This window comes from Halichoerus grypus, chromosome 1 (genome assembly GCF_964656455.1).
Source record: "Halichoerus grypus chromosome 1, mHalGry1.hap1.1, whole genome shotgun sequence".
Classification (NCBI taxonomy): domain Eukaryota; kingdom Metazoa; phylum Chordata; class Mammalia; order Carnivora; family Phocidae; genus Halichoerus; species Halichoerus grypus.
In genome coordinates, this window is record NC_135712.1 from 196083437 (window position 1) to 196101835 (window position 18399).

At 51.1% G+C, this 18399-nt stretch overlaps 3 protein-coding genes across 22 annotated transcripts in view; 2 read left to right on the top strand and 1 right to left on the bottom strand.

Annotated features, from left to right (window-relative positions):
• Window positions 1-3502, top strand: part of PBRM1 (polybromo 1) — a 116301-nt gene extending 112799 nt beyond the window's left edge. For all 20 annotated transcript variants that reach the window (XM_036102591.2, XM_078077287.1, XM_078077293.1 and 17 more), the window contains one exon: window positions 634-3502. In XM_036102591.2, coding sequence (XP_035958484.1) covers window positions 634-806 — 173 coding nt within the window. In that variant the 3' untranslated portion in view covers window positions 807-3502. The remainder of the gene's footprint in view (window positions 1-633) is intronic.
• Window positions 3503-6657: 3155 nt separating this feature from the next.
• On the bottom strand, window positions 6658-10788 carry UQCC5 (ubiquinol-cytochrome c reductase complex assembly factor 5). Its single transcript, XM_036102614.2, has 2 exons — window positions 10417-10788; window positions 6658-6762 (listed from the first exon to the last, which is right to left on the bottom strand). The coding sequence occupies exons 1-2, from the start codon at window positions 10565-10567 to the stop codon at window positions 6671-6673; spliced, it is 243 nt and encodes an 80-aa protein (XP_035958507.1). The 5' UTR covers window positions 10568-10788; the 3' UTR covers window positions 6658-6670.
• Window positions 10789-13207: 2419 nt separating this feature from the next.
• Window positions 13208-18398, top strand: NT5DC2 (5'-nucleotidase domain containing 2; the record flags this gene model as incomplete). The annotated part of the gene is made up of 6 exons (XM_078059269.1): window positions 13208-13490; window positions 17223-17407; window positions 17543-17617; window positions 17844-17899; window positions 18008-18101; window positions 18297-18398. Coding segments are annotated over exons 1-6 (744 nt in total), but the record flags the coding sequence as incomplete, so codon positions are not given.
• Window position 18399: the final 1 nt, after the last annotated feature.

The following is an 18399-nucleotide window of genomic DNA, read 5'->3' on the forward strand; positions in this document are numbered from 1 at the left end:
CTTCGACTCAGGTCATGATCCCAGGGTCCTGAGATTGAGCCCCACATCAGGCTCCCTGCTCAGTGGGAAGCCTGCTTCTCCCTCTCCCACTCCCCCTGCTTGGTTCCCTCTCTCACTGTGTCTCCCTCTGTCAAATAAATAAATAAAATCTTAAAAAAAAAAAAAAGAAAGTTTCTAAAATACAAAGCATAAAACAAGACATCCTTAGCTAGGTAGCCTCATACCTAAGTGCATAGTTTTTTAAAAACGAAGATGCCGGGGCACCTGGGTGGCTCAGTCATTGAGCGTCTGCCTTCGGCTCAGGTCATGATCCCAGGGTCCTGGGATCGAGCCCCGCATCGGGTTCCCTGCTCGACGGGAAGCCTGCTTCTCCCTCTCCCACTCCCCCTGCTTGTGTTCCCTCTCTCGCTGTCTCTCTCTGTCAAATAAATAAATCTTAAAAAAAAAAAAAAAAAACGAAGATGCCTAATAAAATGATAAAAGACATTTGCTTGGAAATACTCTGCAGAGTTAAAATTCATAATACTTAATAAATAATAAATGTTATATGCTAATCAGACCTTAGGTCTGAGGAGGAAATTGTTACCTTAAAATTCCTACTTTTATTTCTCTTGTGTGCATTTTAATTTTCAGCTCGAAGACGCGATGTCCATTTGTCAAAAGAACAGGAGAGCCGCCTCCCCTCTCACTGGCTGAAAAGTAAAGGGGCCCACACCACCATGGCAGATGCCCTCTGGCGCCTTCGGGATTTGATGCTCCGAGACACCCTCAACATTCGCCAAGCGTACAATCTAGAAAACCTTTAATCACATCAATTACGTTTCTTTTATAGAAGCATAAAGAGTTTTGTGGAACAGTAGCCATTTTAGTTACTGGGGGTGGGGGGGAGGAACAAAGGATGGTAATTTTTATTGCATTTTACTGTACATCACAAGGCCATTTTTATATAAGGACACTTTTAATAAGCTATTTCAATTTGTTTTTGTTATATTAAGTTGACTTTATCAAATACACAGAGATTTTTTTGCATATGTTTCCTTCGTTTAAAACCAGTTTCATAATTGGTTGTATATGTAGACTTGGAGTTTTATCTTTTTACTTGTTGCCATGGAACTGAAACCATCAAAGGTTTTGTCTTGGCTTGGGATTTTGGTTTTTGGTTTTTGGTTTTGTTTTTTTATAAAAGAACAAACAAAATGAAAAAAATATACACACACACAGACGCGCACGCGCACGAGAGTTTACAGATTAGTTTAAGTTGACAATTAAATGTGAAGTTGGTCCTAGTTTACATCTTACAGAGGGGAGTGCACTGGTGTCTGCTTCATGTACCTGAGTATCTTGAGCCACTTCAGCAAAAGCTGTTTTTTACAGGTGAAGTGAAAAGTTGTTATTTCAGGTTACAGGTGTTTGGCAGACCTGGCACATTTGCTCTGTTAAGTCAGAGACTTGCTCCAGAAATCTGCAGTCAGTGCTGTGCATCCTTCTGAAGCTGGTGCGTCTCTCAGACACCCGGGGGGGGAGAGCACAGTTCCTTGTGCTGTGAGTCATCTGTGGTGTCAGGTACTTTTGCAGAACATGTGCACAGCCCTGAATTACCTTGAGTCTTGGCAGGTAAGTTTAAGGGTACTTTCGATCTATTTATATTGAATTCACAATTTATGCCTATACTTGTTGGATGATTTAAAATTTTAAATCTCTTACATTGAAAAAGATTGAAGTTCACCTTGAAGAAAGCATTGAGGTGTGCATAGAGGTGATTTATTTTTTAAACCTAACACCCAACCTAACATAGGGAAGGGAGTGCATAACCAGATATGAGCTGTGTCAGAAGCATAATTGTAAAAAGGGTAGACTGTCTACATATGCAAGTGTGTTTTCGTATCTATTTCCTCACCAGATGTGGCATTTTTTTTTTCCTTCTAAGTTTCAGCGTTGTAATTCTCAACCAGAAAGTTAAGGCTTTCTAAAATGTTTTTTAAATTTAATTTGTGCTTTTGAATTTCAGGAGAAAGTAATTATAATCTAAGAAAATACTCACTTAAAAAGACCATTATGATCCCAAACACTTGGGGTTGACCCTTTCTCTTTCATATGAGCCTCGAATGAACATCTGGAGGCAGAGTATGATGCGCAGACAGGTAGAAAAGCACCACACTTGGATTCCACTCGGTTTTTGAAACCTGTTTTTTTGTAACAAGATTGTTGCCATTTTGGTGGAGCTTCCCTTGCTGTTTGTAAATTGAGAGACTGACTCTCAAGGGATACTTTTTTCTTTTAATCTGGTATGAATCAATAGCTGGATATTTAATTGCCATTCTTTCTAAATCATGGGGACAAAAGTGTGTAAAATGGAAACAAGTCTCCTGTATTCTAGATACTTTAAATACAGGAGGCCCTTGTAACTTAATTGCCTATAGTCAACCACTGGATCTCAGTTTGCATCAAGTATTTTAAATAATTCTGAATTTTAAAAAATGTATTGCAGTAGTATGTCATTACCTTATTGTTAAACTGAATCAGATAAAGAAATCTTCAGTTCCTAGTTATTTGGGCCATTGAATCATCATGGACTGTATAATACAATCAGATTATTTTATTTCTAGACATTCTTGAATTACACCAAAGAACCTGAAATCTAATTTTGGTTAAGTTATTTATTTATTTCATGCACCCATTTTATTTCCCTTTTTAAGGTCTGGATGAGACTTCTTTGGGAAGCTTCTAAAAACTTCTTTGGGCTAGGTGGGGCATTAGAAGCCAGGGCACTCCTCCTCCGGGCTCCTTCCCAGTGTCTAGAGGTGCTGTAGAAACCATAGATCCAGCCAGGGGCTTCCCTAAGGCAGTGCAGAGCCGGGCCAGGGGGCCAGTAGGCAGGCCCTAATTAAGTTTAAAAAAAAAAACAAAAAAAACTATGTATTTATTTTAGAATCATGTCTTTCTGTATATTAACTTGGAGAATATCAGTTAATATTTAGGATATAAGATTTGAGGTCAGCCATTTTCCAAAAAAGATAAGCCAAAAAAAAATTTTTTTTAATGTCCTGACTTAAGAAAGTACAAGTGAACTATATACATCTTTTTTTTTTCCCCCATGAGTTTTAGGAACTAGTGATATGGCTTAGAAAGTTTAATGGCCTAAATGTTTTCAAAATGTAAGTTCATGTGGAAAAGAATTTTATTTGGGAGAAAACCTATAGGTTTAAAATAGTATGTCATGTCAGCCAACTGATTTAAAAGGCCTTTGAACTGCTTTGTTTTTGAACCCACCCTTGTCTTCCTATGAGGAAGAACTGAAAGGGGACACTTCTTTGTGTGAAATCTCAAACTGGTGTTGTTGACTTCTGAGCTTGAACATTTTCAGACCTAATTAAAACTTGGTTTATTCTAATTTCTGTATCAAAGGAGGTTTAAGTGGTAACTAGTCTTATAACATGTATGTATCATATGTTTGTTCATTTAAAGCTTTTTAATCCAAATAAAAATGGAGTTTGCAAAGTGATTTGGATTAACCAGGTTTGGTTGTTCTGTTTAAGCTTGTGTCAGATGTTAGGTTCAAGCAGAGTTAATTCCTGCAAGCCTTGATTCTATGCTGACAGGGATATATAGCTGCCAATTTAAAGGAACAAAGCTCCTCAGGTGGAGGCAAAAATCAGTGAGCAGACCCTGGTTCAGGGCTCAGGCTGCATTAGCACAGGCTGAATGCAGTCACATGCAGCTGGACATGCCCCACGAGAAGCCTCTCAGGCAGGCAGTCAAGGAATTCCTAACATGTCCTCATCGTGGGCAGAAATACGGTTGAAGTTAAAATTGTAGAGTTACTGATGGTGGAAGGTAAGGAAAGCATGTCTTGTATCATAAAGCCGAGTAAGCCCTTTCAGACAGCTGTCTGTGGCCGGAAGAGACCAGTGGCCCAGGTATGTCTTCAACATGCTTATAAGCTCTTAAAAACATGACCACACTTTTAATAGAAGTGTTGGTAAAATCAACCAACTGTTTTCCTCTAATATCACTTTGCAAATCCCTGTGGCTCTGTACCCCTAAGTGTTCGGGGCTGTAGTGCCCTCTGTGCTCACGGGCATACTTTGAATAATCACTGATGAATAGTTGAACATTCCCACTGAACACTGTGAGCAAACAAATACTGCTGAGTGTTACTCTGTTCCTTTTTTGTTTGCAAGTGTGCTAGATCAGCTGAATGAAAGTTCAGAACTGAACAAATGAATAGACTTCTTCTATCCTGAGAATAGACGCGGCATTGATATCTTGTGGGTTGCACATAAATGTGACAAGAAATTCCAAATTTAATGCACATGTGTAAAGAGTACGAACTGATACTGTACTGCTTTTCTAGGAGAGAATTGCTTTGAAAAACACCATGGCCCAAATGTGGGGTAACTTGCTATGAAAAATTCAGACTTAAAAAAGGAGAGGGAGATCAATGTGTTTAAGTTTTAACAGCTGAGATGTAGGCAAGACTTCCAGAATAGAAGGCAACCCTCTTGGGTCCCCTCCCTCCCCGGGAGCTTTGTACTGTCACTTTGCTATCACTCAATAAACCATGCTTTGCTGGAAAAAAATTAAAAAATAAAAAGACTTCCAGAATAGGACTGTTAGACGGATCAAAATAGTAGCCCTCATTTATTGAGAATTTACTGTGTACCTAAGTAACTTTCCCTATCAATTCATTTGATAAAGTGAAGCTCCAAAGCCCACATTCTTTACCCAACACCATAGCGGAAGTAAATTTCAAGCAATAAATGCTAATTCAATTTTTGTCATTCTAGAAGTATGGTTTTTAAAATACATGTTATTAAATGTTTTGCCTTGTAGTTTACACTAGGAGGCACTGCAGTTCTGTAATCAGCATATAAGAGCATCGCTCTTTACATTATTAAAGTTCCCTTAATAGTTCCTGTGTTTAGTAAGTCAGGTAGAGTCATATTCTGTACTAGGAGGGTTAAAATTTGTTTTGAGGCGAAGTTAAAAAGCTTTCACCTCAGTTAACAAAGGTTAGTTTTTACTCTCTAGCATCCAAACTAATGTGCTCTGAAAGTATCTTCAATTTAATGCAGTAATTGCTTTGCCAGTCTCCTTGCCTTGAAGTGAGATATTTCTTATCTTCAAAGTTTTGTTGTCCTTCAGTAAATGAGCACTCTGATACAGATTTTTTTTTAAAAAAAGAAGAAAACTCTTAAGGAAGGTTAAACATGAATTTGTAGCTGGTGATTCTCTCTGGGGTGCAGACAGGGAGGTGGGCCAGGGAGGGACCCACAGCAGACACAGAAGTTAGCTGACGGTTTTATTAGTATTTACAAACTTTCCTTTGAAAAAGGTGTGTAAGTTACATAGTCTCTGTATATATCAATACTAAACTAAAACGGGTGGGGGAAGCATGGAATAAGGCCATATAACTGGGAGAGTCCTACCACCATCTAATTCCTTATGCTGCAGTCTAACCACTAAAATGCCTGTGAGGTTAGGTTCACCAGGAACTCTCTAGTTCACACAAGTGCACAGGAAAACCTCCTTCCTCTCCCTGGTGCTGTGGGTCTTCCCTGGTCTTCACACTCAGGCCATCTCTGAGCAGTGACTCTCAGCTGGTGCAGGTAGCGCTTGAAGGAGATCCGAGTAGTCAGTGGCTCGCTATTTATACTGAATTGGTTCTAAGATCAGTGAACTAACTTAAATTAGAAAAAACCCTAGAAAAACTTGGAACATATGTTTGTGGCAGAGACCTTTTAACTTGAGAACACCCTGTGGCCTTAAGCATCTGCTTCTGTATATTCATGAGCAATTGTTAGAAAGCGTTTTGAAACTTAGCCTTCTTTAATACAGAGATATGTTCTTGATTAAATAGATGTTGGATGTAGTTACCAAGCATGGATTAAAAGAAAAAAAAAAAATGGATAAAGCCTTTGTTTTTTCTATCAGCTGACCCAAACTTACTGTGGGTCAAATTACAAAATCTCTCTGAACCTCTGACTTAGCTGAAGTCTGTGGTGGTTTTATGGTTTTGCTTTTTAGTGTGAAGGTTCATTTTCTTAGGGAAGAAGCAGTGTCTTTATCTTTAGCAGCTGGATGAAAGCACATCTTCATCACAGACGGGTGTGAAGCCTGTCCCCTCTGGAGTCCTCATGGAGGTCCAGCCCTTGTATGTTAGTAGGGACAGGCAAAGGAAGGGGTTATTTCTGTTCACAAGAGCACCTGACTGGGGAAACGTGTGGTCAGGAATTCCCACCACCCTCGCAAAATGGTGACAGACTGGTAGCTGGCAGAAATGTAATCTGCATAATTATCCTGGTTTAAATAATCTTGTAATAGAGATCTTACTTTTACGTCCATGATTAAATCTGAATTCTGAGAAAAGGAAATTAAGGTTATCAATTTGTTGCCTGAAACAAAAGACTTCACAAGCAATTCAGACTACTAAAAAAGCATCCTGCTTGATCCTTGAATTGTTTAAGAAATATTTCATAGAATAGATTCAGTGGGCAGGTGTTTCAGGAGGAAATAGTTTTTCCATAAGTGCTGTCCAACAGTGACTTGGGAAGTATTGAAGCAGACAGGAAAACTATAAAAATTCTTTGTAAAGGCAGTTCGGAATAAGAACAAGAGATCTGAAAAGTACATTTTCAAAGGAGTTGAAATCAGTAGTGAAATTTCATATTCACTTTATTGACGGCTGAAGTTCAGTCTCTGATGCATTTTCCAGCCTTCTCTGATACTGTCGTTCTGAGGCTTTTCTACGGTAGACATCATCTGTCAAATAAAAATTTTACTTAGACTTTGAAGAAACAGGAATTAAAGGTACTCAGATCTGACTAATTTAACCAACAGTCTAGGTCTGTCAGCTATTTCTGAATCTCATTTTTAACAACGCCAAAATAAACTTCATTTAAAACAAAACTTGGGGGCGCCTGGGTGGCTCAGTCGTTAAGCGTCTGCCTTCGGCTCAGGTCATGATCCCGGAGTCCTGGGATCGAGCCCCGCATCGGGCTCCCTGCTCAGCGGGAAGCCTGCTTCTCCCTCTCCCACTCCGCCTGCTTGTGTTCCTTCTCTCCTGTCTCTCTCTCTCTGTCAAATAAATAAATAAATAAAATCTTTAAAAAAATAAAAAAATAAAATAAAACAAAACTTGGGGGCGCCTGGGTGGCTCAGTCGGTTAAGCGTCTGCCTTCGGCTCAGGTCATGATCCCAGGGTACTGGGATCGAGTCCCACATCCGGCTCCTTGCTCAGTGAGGAGCCTGCTTCTCCCTCTGCCTGCCGCTCCCCCTGCTTGTGCTCTCTCTCTCTGACAAATAAATAAAATCTTTAAAAATAATGAGTTATGAGGACTATGTTAATGCAGTTCTGGACTTCAATAGCATGGTAAGAGTCCGTATCTTCAAAGATAGGATCATGTCCTAGCACACCTCTTAGCAATGTTTTAAGCCTTTCCTTCCTTCCCTGCCCCCCCCCCCAAATGTCTATTTTCTCTGAAATCATCCTTAACTGAAGTGCCTCAGAGGCACTTCTTGCCCTTAGGCTCTCTGCAGCTCCCTCACCCACACCCAGGAACTCAGAGTGGGGAGGTGAGGTCAGTTGCCTTGGTCTCGGCTGCTGCTTTTGCACACCGCTGATTCTGCACCCTCTTCCTTTGCGGCATTTGCCATTTGCCACAGTCTTCTCTGCATGGGCACCTGCTCTCTATTCCCCTTCAATCACTGAAAACACGGGCCTCTAGCTCAGGCTCCTTGACCTGTCCTGCACCATCTTCCCCGGCAACATCACCTACCATACGGATGAAGCGCTAGCCCCCTTCACCTCCTTGACTTCTCCAGTCAACTTCTATCTACTTGCAGTGCTCTCTGAAGCAATAAATTGATCCTGCTCTGACCACAACCTCTACTACCTTTCTAGTCATTCTGTCCTTGGACCTCTGTTAACTTCTTCCCCAGGCACTTGGCCCCTGAATACCGCCTCAGCCCCATCTTGTTCTGTCTTCCTGCTCAAACCAGCTGCAATTCCCTCCTATCAACATCAGCTTCTTGACACACCTTCAAAACCCCAACTACAGATTCATCCAACTGCCCTCTTCCATCCCTCCACTCTGCTTTGCACTGTGGGGCCAACTAATGCATTTAACTGGGCCCACTGTGATGCCTAACAATCCTGTTTCCTCAGTCATAACCCTGACCCTTCTTCACTTACCCCCATATGGCCATGAACTTTGGTCACACAGATCAGTCATCAACAAAGAACTATTCCAGCTAACTTCCAAGGGCTACTCCTATGGCCCTGCTCTCCTACCCAACCTCCTACCTTCCAAAGAACCAGTTATCTGCGGCTTCTCTCCACTACCCTTTTCTGACCAGCATCTTTGTATCTTCAAGTCTCTCTGGTGGGGAGGAGGGCTGACCTCCCATTCGCATAGTCAGACTTCCTGGACCTCCCGTCTTCTGTGATAAACCCTCCTGGTTTCCCTCCTTGCCTCTCTGGTCACTCCCAATCACCCTTAAAATGTTGGGATTTGACACTGACTTTTATCACAATCTGCTTTCAAATGACCCACAAACCCAGATCCATGGCCCAGATCTGCCTCCTGAGCTTCAGATCTGTATAACCATCTCTGCCTTAGCATGTCCAAAACAGAGTCCAGACTATCCTGCCAGTGTCCCCACTGCACCACACCCAACTGTCCTACCAGAAGCCTCCACTCCTCATCTCCTGAGTCCACTCAATCCCCAGGCCCTGTCAGTACCACCTCCCAGGTGTCTCTCAACTCCAGTCACCTCTTGGCATCCCGTCTGTCCCCATCCAACCAGGCTACCGTCTCAGACCTGAACAACCACACAGCCTAAGTATTCTTGCCTCCTCTCCACAAGAAGCCATTCTCCTCATGTGTTAATCCACTGCCAATTAAAACCCTTCAATCCTTTGGGTACATTCTTGGTTCTCCAGTCCTTCTGTGGCCCTGTCCAGGCACATTTCTAACCACTTGCTCCCTCACTCTGCTCACCTGCAGTCCCTCCAACACAGTAAACATCCACACCATAGCCCCATGTCTGCTTTTACCACTAGCATGAGACACTTTCAACTCAGCACTAACATTCCCCTCATCGGACTGACCTACTCAATCTTAAGGTCCCACCTGACATGGTAACTCCTGGATGCCTTCCCTGTACCATCTGATCCAACTGAGGTACCCCCACCCAAGACTACCATTGCCCCCCACACACACGCACACACAGACACACTTCCCCTCACTGCACTGATCACACTTAATAGTAACTGTCTTTATGTTGGGTCTCTGCCATTAGAGCTCTTTTGGAGTGGGGGACTCTCTGCCTTGTTCATTATATACTCTCATGGGTGCTCATTAAATACTGATGAATGGATAAACAAAAGGACTAAATATCTTTGGAAAACACTAATGTAACAATGTTTTTAAAATAAAGGTGGGTGGGGGGCGCCTGGGTGGCTCAGTCACTGGGTGGCTCAGTCAGTTAAGCGTCTTCAGCTCAGGTCATGATCCCGGAGTCCTGGGATCGAGCCCAGCATCGGGTTCCCTGTTCGGTGGGGAGCCTGCTTCTCCCTCTGCCTTTCCCCCTTCTTGTGTTCCCTCTCTCAAATAAAATCTTAAAAAAACAAAATAAGGGTTGGCGGGCGCCTGGCTGGCTCAGTCAGTGGAGCATGCAACTCTTGATCACAGGGTTGTGGGTTTGAGCCCCATGTTGAGTGTAGAGATTATTTAAAAATAAAGTCTTTTTAAAAGAAATTTTTTTTTTTAAATAAGGGTTGGCAATTCACAAGTAATACATGTTTCTAGAGAGGGATAAAGCAGAAAGGACCTAGGGGGTGGGAAAGTCTTTCCAGAAGGGGAACTGGCCTTTCCAGAGCTAGTGCTCCACAAAGCAGGGCCAGGCATTCTTTCCAGTGCTGGGCCCTGGTGCCGGGGGCTCTGCCCGGCAAAGACAGTGGTAATTAGGCCAGGCAGACCGGCTCCTTCCGGGGTTTGGACTGAAGAATCCAGAAGAGGGCTGGCCAATTAGCAGGAGTTTCCGTGAATCTTCAGGATCCCACTCCCTTCTACGGTGCTGTGAGCAAGTCTGTTCCTTAGGACCAAACGTCACCGGCCCGCAGGGACGAGGGGCAGGCTTGCGAGGAGAGCGGCCAGCGTGGAGTCACGTGCTCTCCCCTGAGAGTGCAAGGAAGACCTCAAGGTTGGACGCCAATGTGCCTTTGTCGCCCCGCTTACAAGAGGGCCGGGCCGCGAACGGAACCGTACTTGCCCTTCTGACCACGGTAAAGGCAGCTCAGCGCTCTGAGTGGAATGAGCGGTCTGCAACCTAAGACTGTCCCCCAGGAAAACGGGTCCCTAGCCGCCTCCTGCCTTCCTGAAATGAGACGGACGCTGCTGCACCCCCACTTACAGAAGGTCTCCTGGCCCACACGCAGTTTAATCATGATCCACTCCATCGTTCCTCCCAGGACAAAAAAAAAGGGCAGGAACCTGTAGACGCCGAATCGCTGCTTCCCGGGCACCCGCTGCAGGATCCGCTTCACCTGGGCCCTGGAAAACATGCCCAACTCAGGTCGTGGAGAGGGGTACGGCGGAACCGGGAGCGACGGGAGCTGTCCCAGCCGCCGGACTGGAGCGCCCAGCTACAGACGAGTCCGAAGGCCTAGTTGCCGTGCTGCCCCGGCCCTGCTGTAGCCAGGCGGGTGCTGAGCTGAAGGAGCCGAGCGCGGAACCCCCGACCCAGAACCTGAGCGACTCCACCAATCAGAGTGCCGTGGGGCGCGCGGATCCGCCAATCCGAATGCGGCGGAGCGCGCGTGCTCCGTGAGGTCGAGCCCAGCCGGAGGGAGCAGGCGCAGGCGCCTCGGCTCTGGAGGCGGGGCGGCGCGAGAGGGCGGGGCTTCGCACGTGGCGTCGACCCGGCCCCGCCCCGGCCTCCTCTTTGCAAGCCAGCGCTTGGAGTTGGCGGCGGCACCCCCTACTCTGCCACCGCCATCTTTTTTCTTAAAGTCCTGCTAGAAGTGATGATCCTCTCTGATGGACTAAAGGTGTACCGCACTTTAAAATGCAATTATGCAATGCTTTGCATTTATTTCAGGGTCGTGACTGATGACTAGAATTCTAAAAATAACAATTTGATATGCATTCTTGAAAGCTGAACTTTATCACAACAAAAGTCCAAGCAATCACCTTGTGACAAACAACCCTGATATTAATAAAAGCTATCCTGTATGGGGCACTTACCGTTATGCAGGGACTTTTAGGTCCTTTTTATGCATCACTTCCTTATTCACAATAATCACAGAAGAGCAGAGCGGCTCAAGAGCATGGACTTTGTCAAACCACAAAATGGGGGCCTTTCTTTGATGCTGTGAGGATTTAGAGGTAATGCAAATAAAGCACTTAACACAATGCTCGGAGCATAGTAACTGATCAATTACCATTAGCTAGAATAGGATGATGATGGTGGTGATGGTGATTTATTGGGTGCCAGCTCTTTACATGTATTCTAGAACCTAGGGACACTCCCCTCTATTTACATCATCCCCTTTCATGGATGGGAAACTGAGAAGTTAAGATTGATTGAGCCAGGTAGAAGCACCAGAGCCTTCATTCACTCCCGCTGAGTTCCTGTGCTTGCTGTAAAGGACTGTCACTCATTACCTAAGGCTAAAAAAACAACGGGGGTCTATCTTTGAGAAAGGAGACAACTATTACACAATCTAGGAACATCAAACGAAAACTTAAAGTCAATAAAAAAGTTTGGTGATGTGAACACAAAATATACAAAAATAGGCTAGAGAAGAGAAAGAGAGCAAGCATTGTCCCTGGCAAGGGTCACAGAGTCGAGCTGAGAGCAGCTGGCCCAGAGCTGTTTCCTGGATCACCTGCCTTCTCCTGGGGCCTACCCTACCCAGCTCCGTGCACACTGGCTTGGAGCTCACTCCAGTTTCTCTTGGTGGCTCTGGGAGCCTGTCACCGCGGGGTACCCATCTCCCGCCCTGAGGAGGCTTACTTGTAGACAGGTCCCCAACGCCCTCCTAGCTCAGTTTTGGGCTCCCATGGGCCTACCCTTCCGCCTCTATCCCGCCCCAGCTCCTGGCCCAGGATCTGGCCCACCGTATGTAGGTTCTCAGCCAAGGTGCAGTGGATATTCAAATGGAGGAGCACCCCAAGGAAACAGTGTCCAGCTGGCCAGCTCCCACCGACAGGGCACACCGGTGCTAAGTTGGCCTCCTCAGAGCCCACCGCACGGCCTGGTACGCATGCGGACTCAGGAAACAGATCTGCGTAGAAGAAACACAGGTGGCGAGTGGTTGCAAGCAGGAATGCAGAATTTCGATGGAAAGTCTGGAGACATTGCCAGAAGAGACCACGGCATCTCAAGGGGGGGCCTGTGCGGGAAAACGGAGAGTGGGGTCGGTGAGGCCATTTGCTGAGGTCAGAACCAGGCAGGTGCAGTGATTCCGGGCCCACCACTCTGCAGCGCACCGCCCGGTCGTCCTTCTCCGAGTTAAAAGGGGTCACCTGCGTAAGGTACAAGGAGGGGCAAGGAAGGGCTGCTTCAGCGAGCGTCGGCGGCGCTGCGGGTCCCGGGGTCTCACCGGCGTGGGGCTGGCACCGGGCGGCGCGAGGTAGGGGCTCTTTATTCGCTAGAGTGAATCGGGCCGGCCTCTGGTCTGCGGGGAACAGGACCCCGGCGCAGGACTGGCGGGGAGCGGCGGCGGAGCTGAGGTCAGGAGGACGGGGCGGGGGCGGGGGCGGGGGCGGGGGGGAGGGATGGGGAAGGGGCAGGAGGACCCGGGAGCGGAGGGGGAGACAGAGTCCCCGGGGGAGGGCGGTGTCGGTGGCGGGGGGGCCCGCCGCGCTGCGGCCCTCCCCTCCCCGCGCCCCGGCCGTCCATAGCCTCAAGGAGACGGCCGTTCTTAGGCCCTCCGACCTCCCGGGAGTGGGGCCGAAGGAGCGGCCATCGCCGCCGCGGCGACCGAAGGGGGGCGCAGAGTCCTTCTCGGCCTCGCGGAGACGGGGGAGGGGGCCCGGGAGTCCGCCCCGCCCCGCCCCGTCCCGGGACCTCCCGCCCCCCCCCCCCCCGCCCCGGGCCGCCGGGCGCGCCCATTGGCTGGCCGGACTCCGCGCGCCGCGCCCATTGGCCGGCCGCCGTGAGGAGCACGCGGCCACCGTGGCGGGCGCGCAGTCGGAGGGCGGCGGACTGGCCGACGGGCCGAGGGCTGCGCGGGCGGCGCGCGGCGGGCATGGCGGGTGCGGGGCTGCGGGCGGCCGCTCGGCGCTGGCTGCCGTGCAGGGGCCACGGCGGGCCGCGAGCCTCCTCGTCCTCGCCCTCCTGCCCTGGCTGCGGCCCCCCGGGTCCCGGCGCCCACTGCCCGGGCGCCCCGCGCTCCGCGCCCGCCCCGGCGCCCGCCGGCGGCGCCGAGCTCAGCGCGCACCTGTGGGCTCGTTACCAGGACATGCGGAGACTGGTGCACGGTGGGTGAGCCGCAGTGGGACGGGCGCCGGGGGTGTATCCGCGCGGCGGCAGGCGCGCGTCCGGGCGACAGACAGACCGGCCGTCCCGGGCGTCGCTCTGCGGGGAAAGCGCTCTGGTGGGGCTCGCCGGGGCCCCGGAGCCCGAAGGCCCGGCAGCTCTTCGGGAGAGGCTCCAGCGGGTCGTCCCGGGGGCCTCTGGGGCCGCCCCGACGCCCGGAGGCAGGTGGGCCGACGGGAGGTTTGTTCCCTGGCTCCGTCTGCAGGAGCTCGGGGATCCCGAAGCGGCCTCCGGAATGCGGAGCCCCCACCGTCTTTCCTGGCAATCCCGCCTGCCGGGAGGCTGCGGCGGAAATGCCCCCAACCCCTTGTTCTCTTAGGGGCCCTCAACTGGGGCGGGAGCATCGGGACAAAGCCAGCCGGCGGCGCTACTCAACCTCAGGGGACGCCGACTAGACTTTGCAGACGCCTCTAGATTGCGACCCAGGTCCGGAGCACTCTCAGCCCAGGAGGGGAAGGTGTTGTTGGTTGGAGAAACGAGACCAAGTTGCCCCAAGGCCCTGGAGTCCACAAGCGTGGCTGCATCCTTGGCCAGGACGCTTAACCTCCTGTACCCTCCTCTCCCGCCCTCTCTTCCCCATAAAAATGGGCTGAGCAGGCCAGAGAGCTGCGAGCGCTCAGTAGATGTCCCTGGGTGTCCAGAGGCCCTGCCTCTGCAGCAGGCAGGCGTGGTTTGGGCTTGACCCTGTCACTGGCCAGCCGGGGCGTGCTCAGCAGGCCTGACCCTCTCAGACCTTCAGTGTCCACAGCATTAAACACAATCCTGGGCCCACTGCCACAGGGTTGTAGTGATGACTCAGAGGGAACCAGGCCAAGAAAGGGCAGGGAGCTTCCAGAGGAGCCCCCAAGGGTGATGCTGCTCTCATTGTCTGGTAAGACAAAGTGCCCCTGGCTGGAAGATTCCAGCTGAGGGAATGGAGCTTCCATTCCAGCCATGTGGAGAGCTGAACGGGACTCACCTGAGAAGCGCGGGGCAGAATAGTTAAGACCCCTGAGGAACGGTGGTTCTGAAGCCCTTGGGCTTTGCAGGACCCCACCCTGCACCCCCTCAGTGGAGAGGACAGGCCTGGGAGGCTGTTTAAGAAGAGGTGTTTGCTCTGGGTCTGGAGAAGACCTGCAGAGCAAACTGAGGAGCCTGCCTTCTAGGTGTGGGAGAGAACATAGTGAGGTCTGTTGGGCTTTGTCACGCCAGGTGCACCAGCATCTTCAGATCTCCACAGAGACACCCAAGCTCCTCTTGATGGGAAAGGGGCAAGGTCATTTCCAAGATGCCATGGTGAGCGCCAGGATGAGCCAGCCTTGCACCCCTGAGTCACCCCTCTTGACTGGGTTTTCTGGAGGAGATTCTGGGCGTTGAGATACACCTTGGGCTAATGCCTGTGGGCAAGACTTGGCCAGGGAGCCAGGCCCCAGGCCACTGCCTCTCCGCCAGCCAGCATGGGGACGCTGGAAGGCTAGGCCTAGGGGGAGAGTGATTAAGGCAGGTAGAGGGACCTCAACTTGAATCTCAACTCCATTGCCTACTGCTGGATGGTTTAAAGCAAGTGACTTCACCTCCCTGAGCCCATTTCTTCCTCTGGATAATGGATGAGTAAGTGTGATCACCTCACAGGATTGGAGTGGGGCCTGAACATGATGAGCCTCTAAGGCACCCGGCATGTGCACCCAGCAGCAGCTGGGAGGACGGCACCCACAGTGAGTCTCACAGCTGCCGTGGGGAAGAGTTGGCCCTGGAGCCTGGGGCAGGAGTGGGGCAGGCTCGGAAGAGGAAAGGGAGCGTCTGCACAGTGAGCCCAGTGAACTTGGGAGGCCAGCGCCAGTGAGGGGTACATCCAACTCACCCGGCCCCGTGCACCACCACAGCCCTGTGGAAAGGAGTGGGGGCCTTGTGGCCCCCAGAGCTATGGTTTCCTCAGTCCAGAAATCCAGTCAGGAGGGCAGACCCTGTGGGCTGCTCCCCCACCCTGCTTTGTCCCTCAGAGGATCATCCGTCCCTGCACGTGGCCAGCACCCTGCCAGCAAGGGGCCACACCACCAAGCAGATCCCTCCCGTCTGGGGGTCTACTGGATATTGTACCAGGAGTTAGCGTTGGGACCCAGGAACTCAGACCTGTGCAGAGAGCAAGGCCCAGGGTCCTAGTGACCTCAGAGCGGCATCTCAGAAGCAGCTCCCTGGAGAGCTGCAGTCAGTGCGTCTCCCGTGCGTCCAAGCGAAGAGTATTCTGTCTGCACCCACCAGTCTGCGACGGCTGCTCTGGGCTGGGCCCACGTTGGCCTCGGGCCCCGAGAGGAACCAGCCACACTTGTTCCCCCACCCACACCCTGCACTTGGCTCCAAAGGAAAGGGACAGGGTAGGGATGGAGCCTGTGTTCCGAAGGGGCCTCCAAGGCAGCTGGTCGGAGCATGGGAGCTCATCAGTATCTGTCTCTGAGCACAGGGAATGCTGCGTGGCCCAGGGCTTCTGGTTCAAGATGATGCCTAGCTGTGGCTGAGACAGGAATTGCCTGGAGGCTTGGGCTCTTTGTGCGGGCCTCAGCCACAGGCTAGAGGTCTCAGGAATGGGGCTACCTGGAGCCCCTGCAAGGCGGTGCCCTGTGCACCTAGTCCTGCCTGCCCCCCTCTCCAGCAGCCCCTAGTCCTTGAGTGATGCAGGGGAACCCGGGACAGGGAGATGCCGGGCTCCAGAGACGCGTCGCCCATCTAATCCCACGTTTGCTGCGGGTGCAGAGCGGGAATGCTGCACAGAGCCCATTCCATATGACCCTCTCAGTAATTCCGTAGATTGGCATCATTTTGATTCCCCCTTTAAAGATAGGGAATCTGAGGCCCAGAAGGTGAGGTGACTTTCCTGAGGTCACAGCTGTGAGAGGGAGAGCTTGGCCTGGTCTGTCTGACCTCAAAGCCCGTGCCCTTTCTCCACCTACCTCCCCTCCTGTACAGATGGGGAAACTGAGGCAGATGAGCCTGGGACCCCTCATCCTCCTCTGCCTCCCTGGGACCCTAGAGCCTACTCTGCACAGTGTCCCACTCAGCCCTCAGTAGCAGCCAGGGGCCTGGGGTGGCTCTGACCATATCCCGAGGGGGGAGCAGCCTGGTTTCTTGCCCCATAGCCCAACATCACACGTCCTGCCTGTCATAATTAGCAATGTTCCCTGGCTAGAAGCAGCAAATGTCATTATGCAGACTGGCGGGCAGCTGAAATCCGATTAGAGGGGCCACAAGCTGTGGCAGGTGCTCCGAGCTGGGAGTGCAAGTGACAGAGGAGCTGCCCAGTACCCCCCAGTCCCGTCATGTTTCTCAGCCCCAGCCCAGGCTGCAGGCAATGTGGAAAGGGTCTGAGCGTAGCCATGGCTCCGATGGGGCTTATGGGAGCCTGGAGGAAACCTGGACTCGGTGTACCTGCTGGGCTGCAGGCAGTGGTGTAACCCAAGACCCCCAGCTAGGAGCTCCAGCCAGGCCTTGGCCCATTGCCAGCTCTGCCTTACCCCAACCATGTGACCCTGGGCAAGTGGCCTCTCTGAGCCTCAGTTTGACCATATGCAGCCTGGGGCTAAGATTACCCATCCTGGGTGGTTTCATGAGGCTCCCAGGCCTAGGCACCTGGAAAGTGCTCAGTAACCATTTGCTGCTACTGTGTCCGTCCTCCTCCTCATACCTGCATCTCCTCCCTCCAGACCTCCTGCCCCCCGAGGTCTGCAGTCTCCTGAACCCAGCGGCCATCTACGCCAACAACGAGATCAGCCTGCGTGATGTCGAAGTCTACGGCTTCGACTACGACTACACGCTGGCCCAGTATGCAGACGCGCTGCACCCTGAGATCTTCAGTGCTGCCCGTGACATCCTGATTGAGCACTACAAGGTGAGGCCGGCCAGGCAGGTAGCCCCGGCGCTGGAGAGATCCCAGGCGGAGTCATGGGGGTCCCCTGAGGCGGCTGCCCCCGCCAGAGGTCTGGTAGTGCTCCTGGCTCAGGCCTGGCCCACTTCCCCCCGACAGTACCCAGAGGGGATCCGGAAGTATGACTATGACCCCAGCTTTGCCATCCGAGGCCTCCACTACGACATTCAGAAGGTAAGTGGCTGGGCCACAGACTCCAGCGGCCCCTCCTAACTAGATGTGTACCGGCACTACTTCCTCTAACAGAGGGGCCGCCCCCTTGGCCTCAAAGCTGTAGCTTCCTCTCGACGGGCACATGATCCCCTCGGTACCTTCCCATTGGGGCTTGGGCACAGAGACTGGCTCAGGGCCAATGCAGACCCCTTTCTCCCCACCCATCCCACTCCTCTGGCATTCCCAGAGCCTTCTGATGAAGATCGACGCCTTCCATTACGTGCAGCTGGGGACGGCCTACAGGTCAGTGCAGACTGCCCGGCCTCACTCTGCTGTCCCCCCCACCCCCAACTATACTGTGTCCTCGGCTCAGGACTACTTTGGACTCATGATGTCTGCACACCCACCCAGGGGCCTCCAGCCTGTGCCTGATGAGGAGGTGATCGATTTATATGGGGGCACCCAGCACATCCCACTGTACCAGATGAGCGGCTTCTACGGCAAGGTACTCACTCCATATGCCTCCGCCACGGGCGGCCAGCGCACTGATCTCACTACGGGGGCGCACACCCTGGTGGGCCTGCCCTGACCCGCAGCCCGTGCCCCTCTACCAGTATGGCAGGGCAGATTCAGAGCCCTTGGTCTCCAGGGCTGGGGGGGGAGGGGCGGGGGCTAGCTGAGGCAGTGGTCCCCTCTGCAGGGTCCCTCCATCAAGCAGTTCATGGACATCTTCTCGCTGCCGGAGATGGCCCTGCTGTCCTGTGTGGTAGACCACTTCCTGGGGCACAGCCTGGAGTTTGACC

Coding starts and splice junctions, on each gene's coding strand:
- UQCC5 (XM_036102614.2), bottom strand. CDS start 10,567: ATGTTTTCCAGGGCCCAGGTGAAGCGGATCCTGCAGCGGGTGCCCGGG. Junction 6,763..10,416: donor TGTGGGCCAGGAGACCTTCT/GTAAGTGGGGGT, acceptor TTTATTTGACAG/ATGATGTCTACCGTAGAAAA.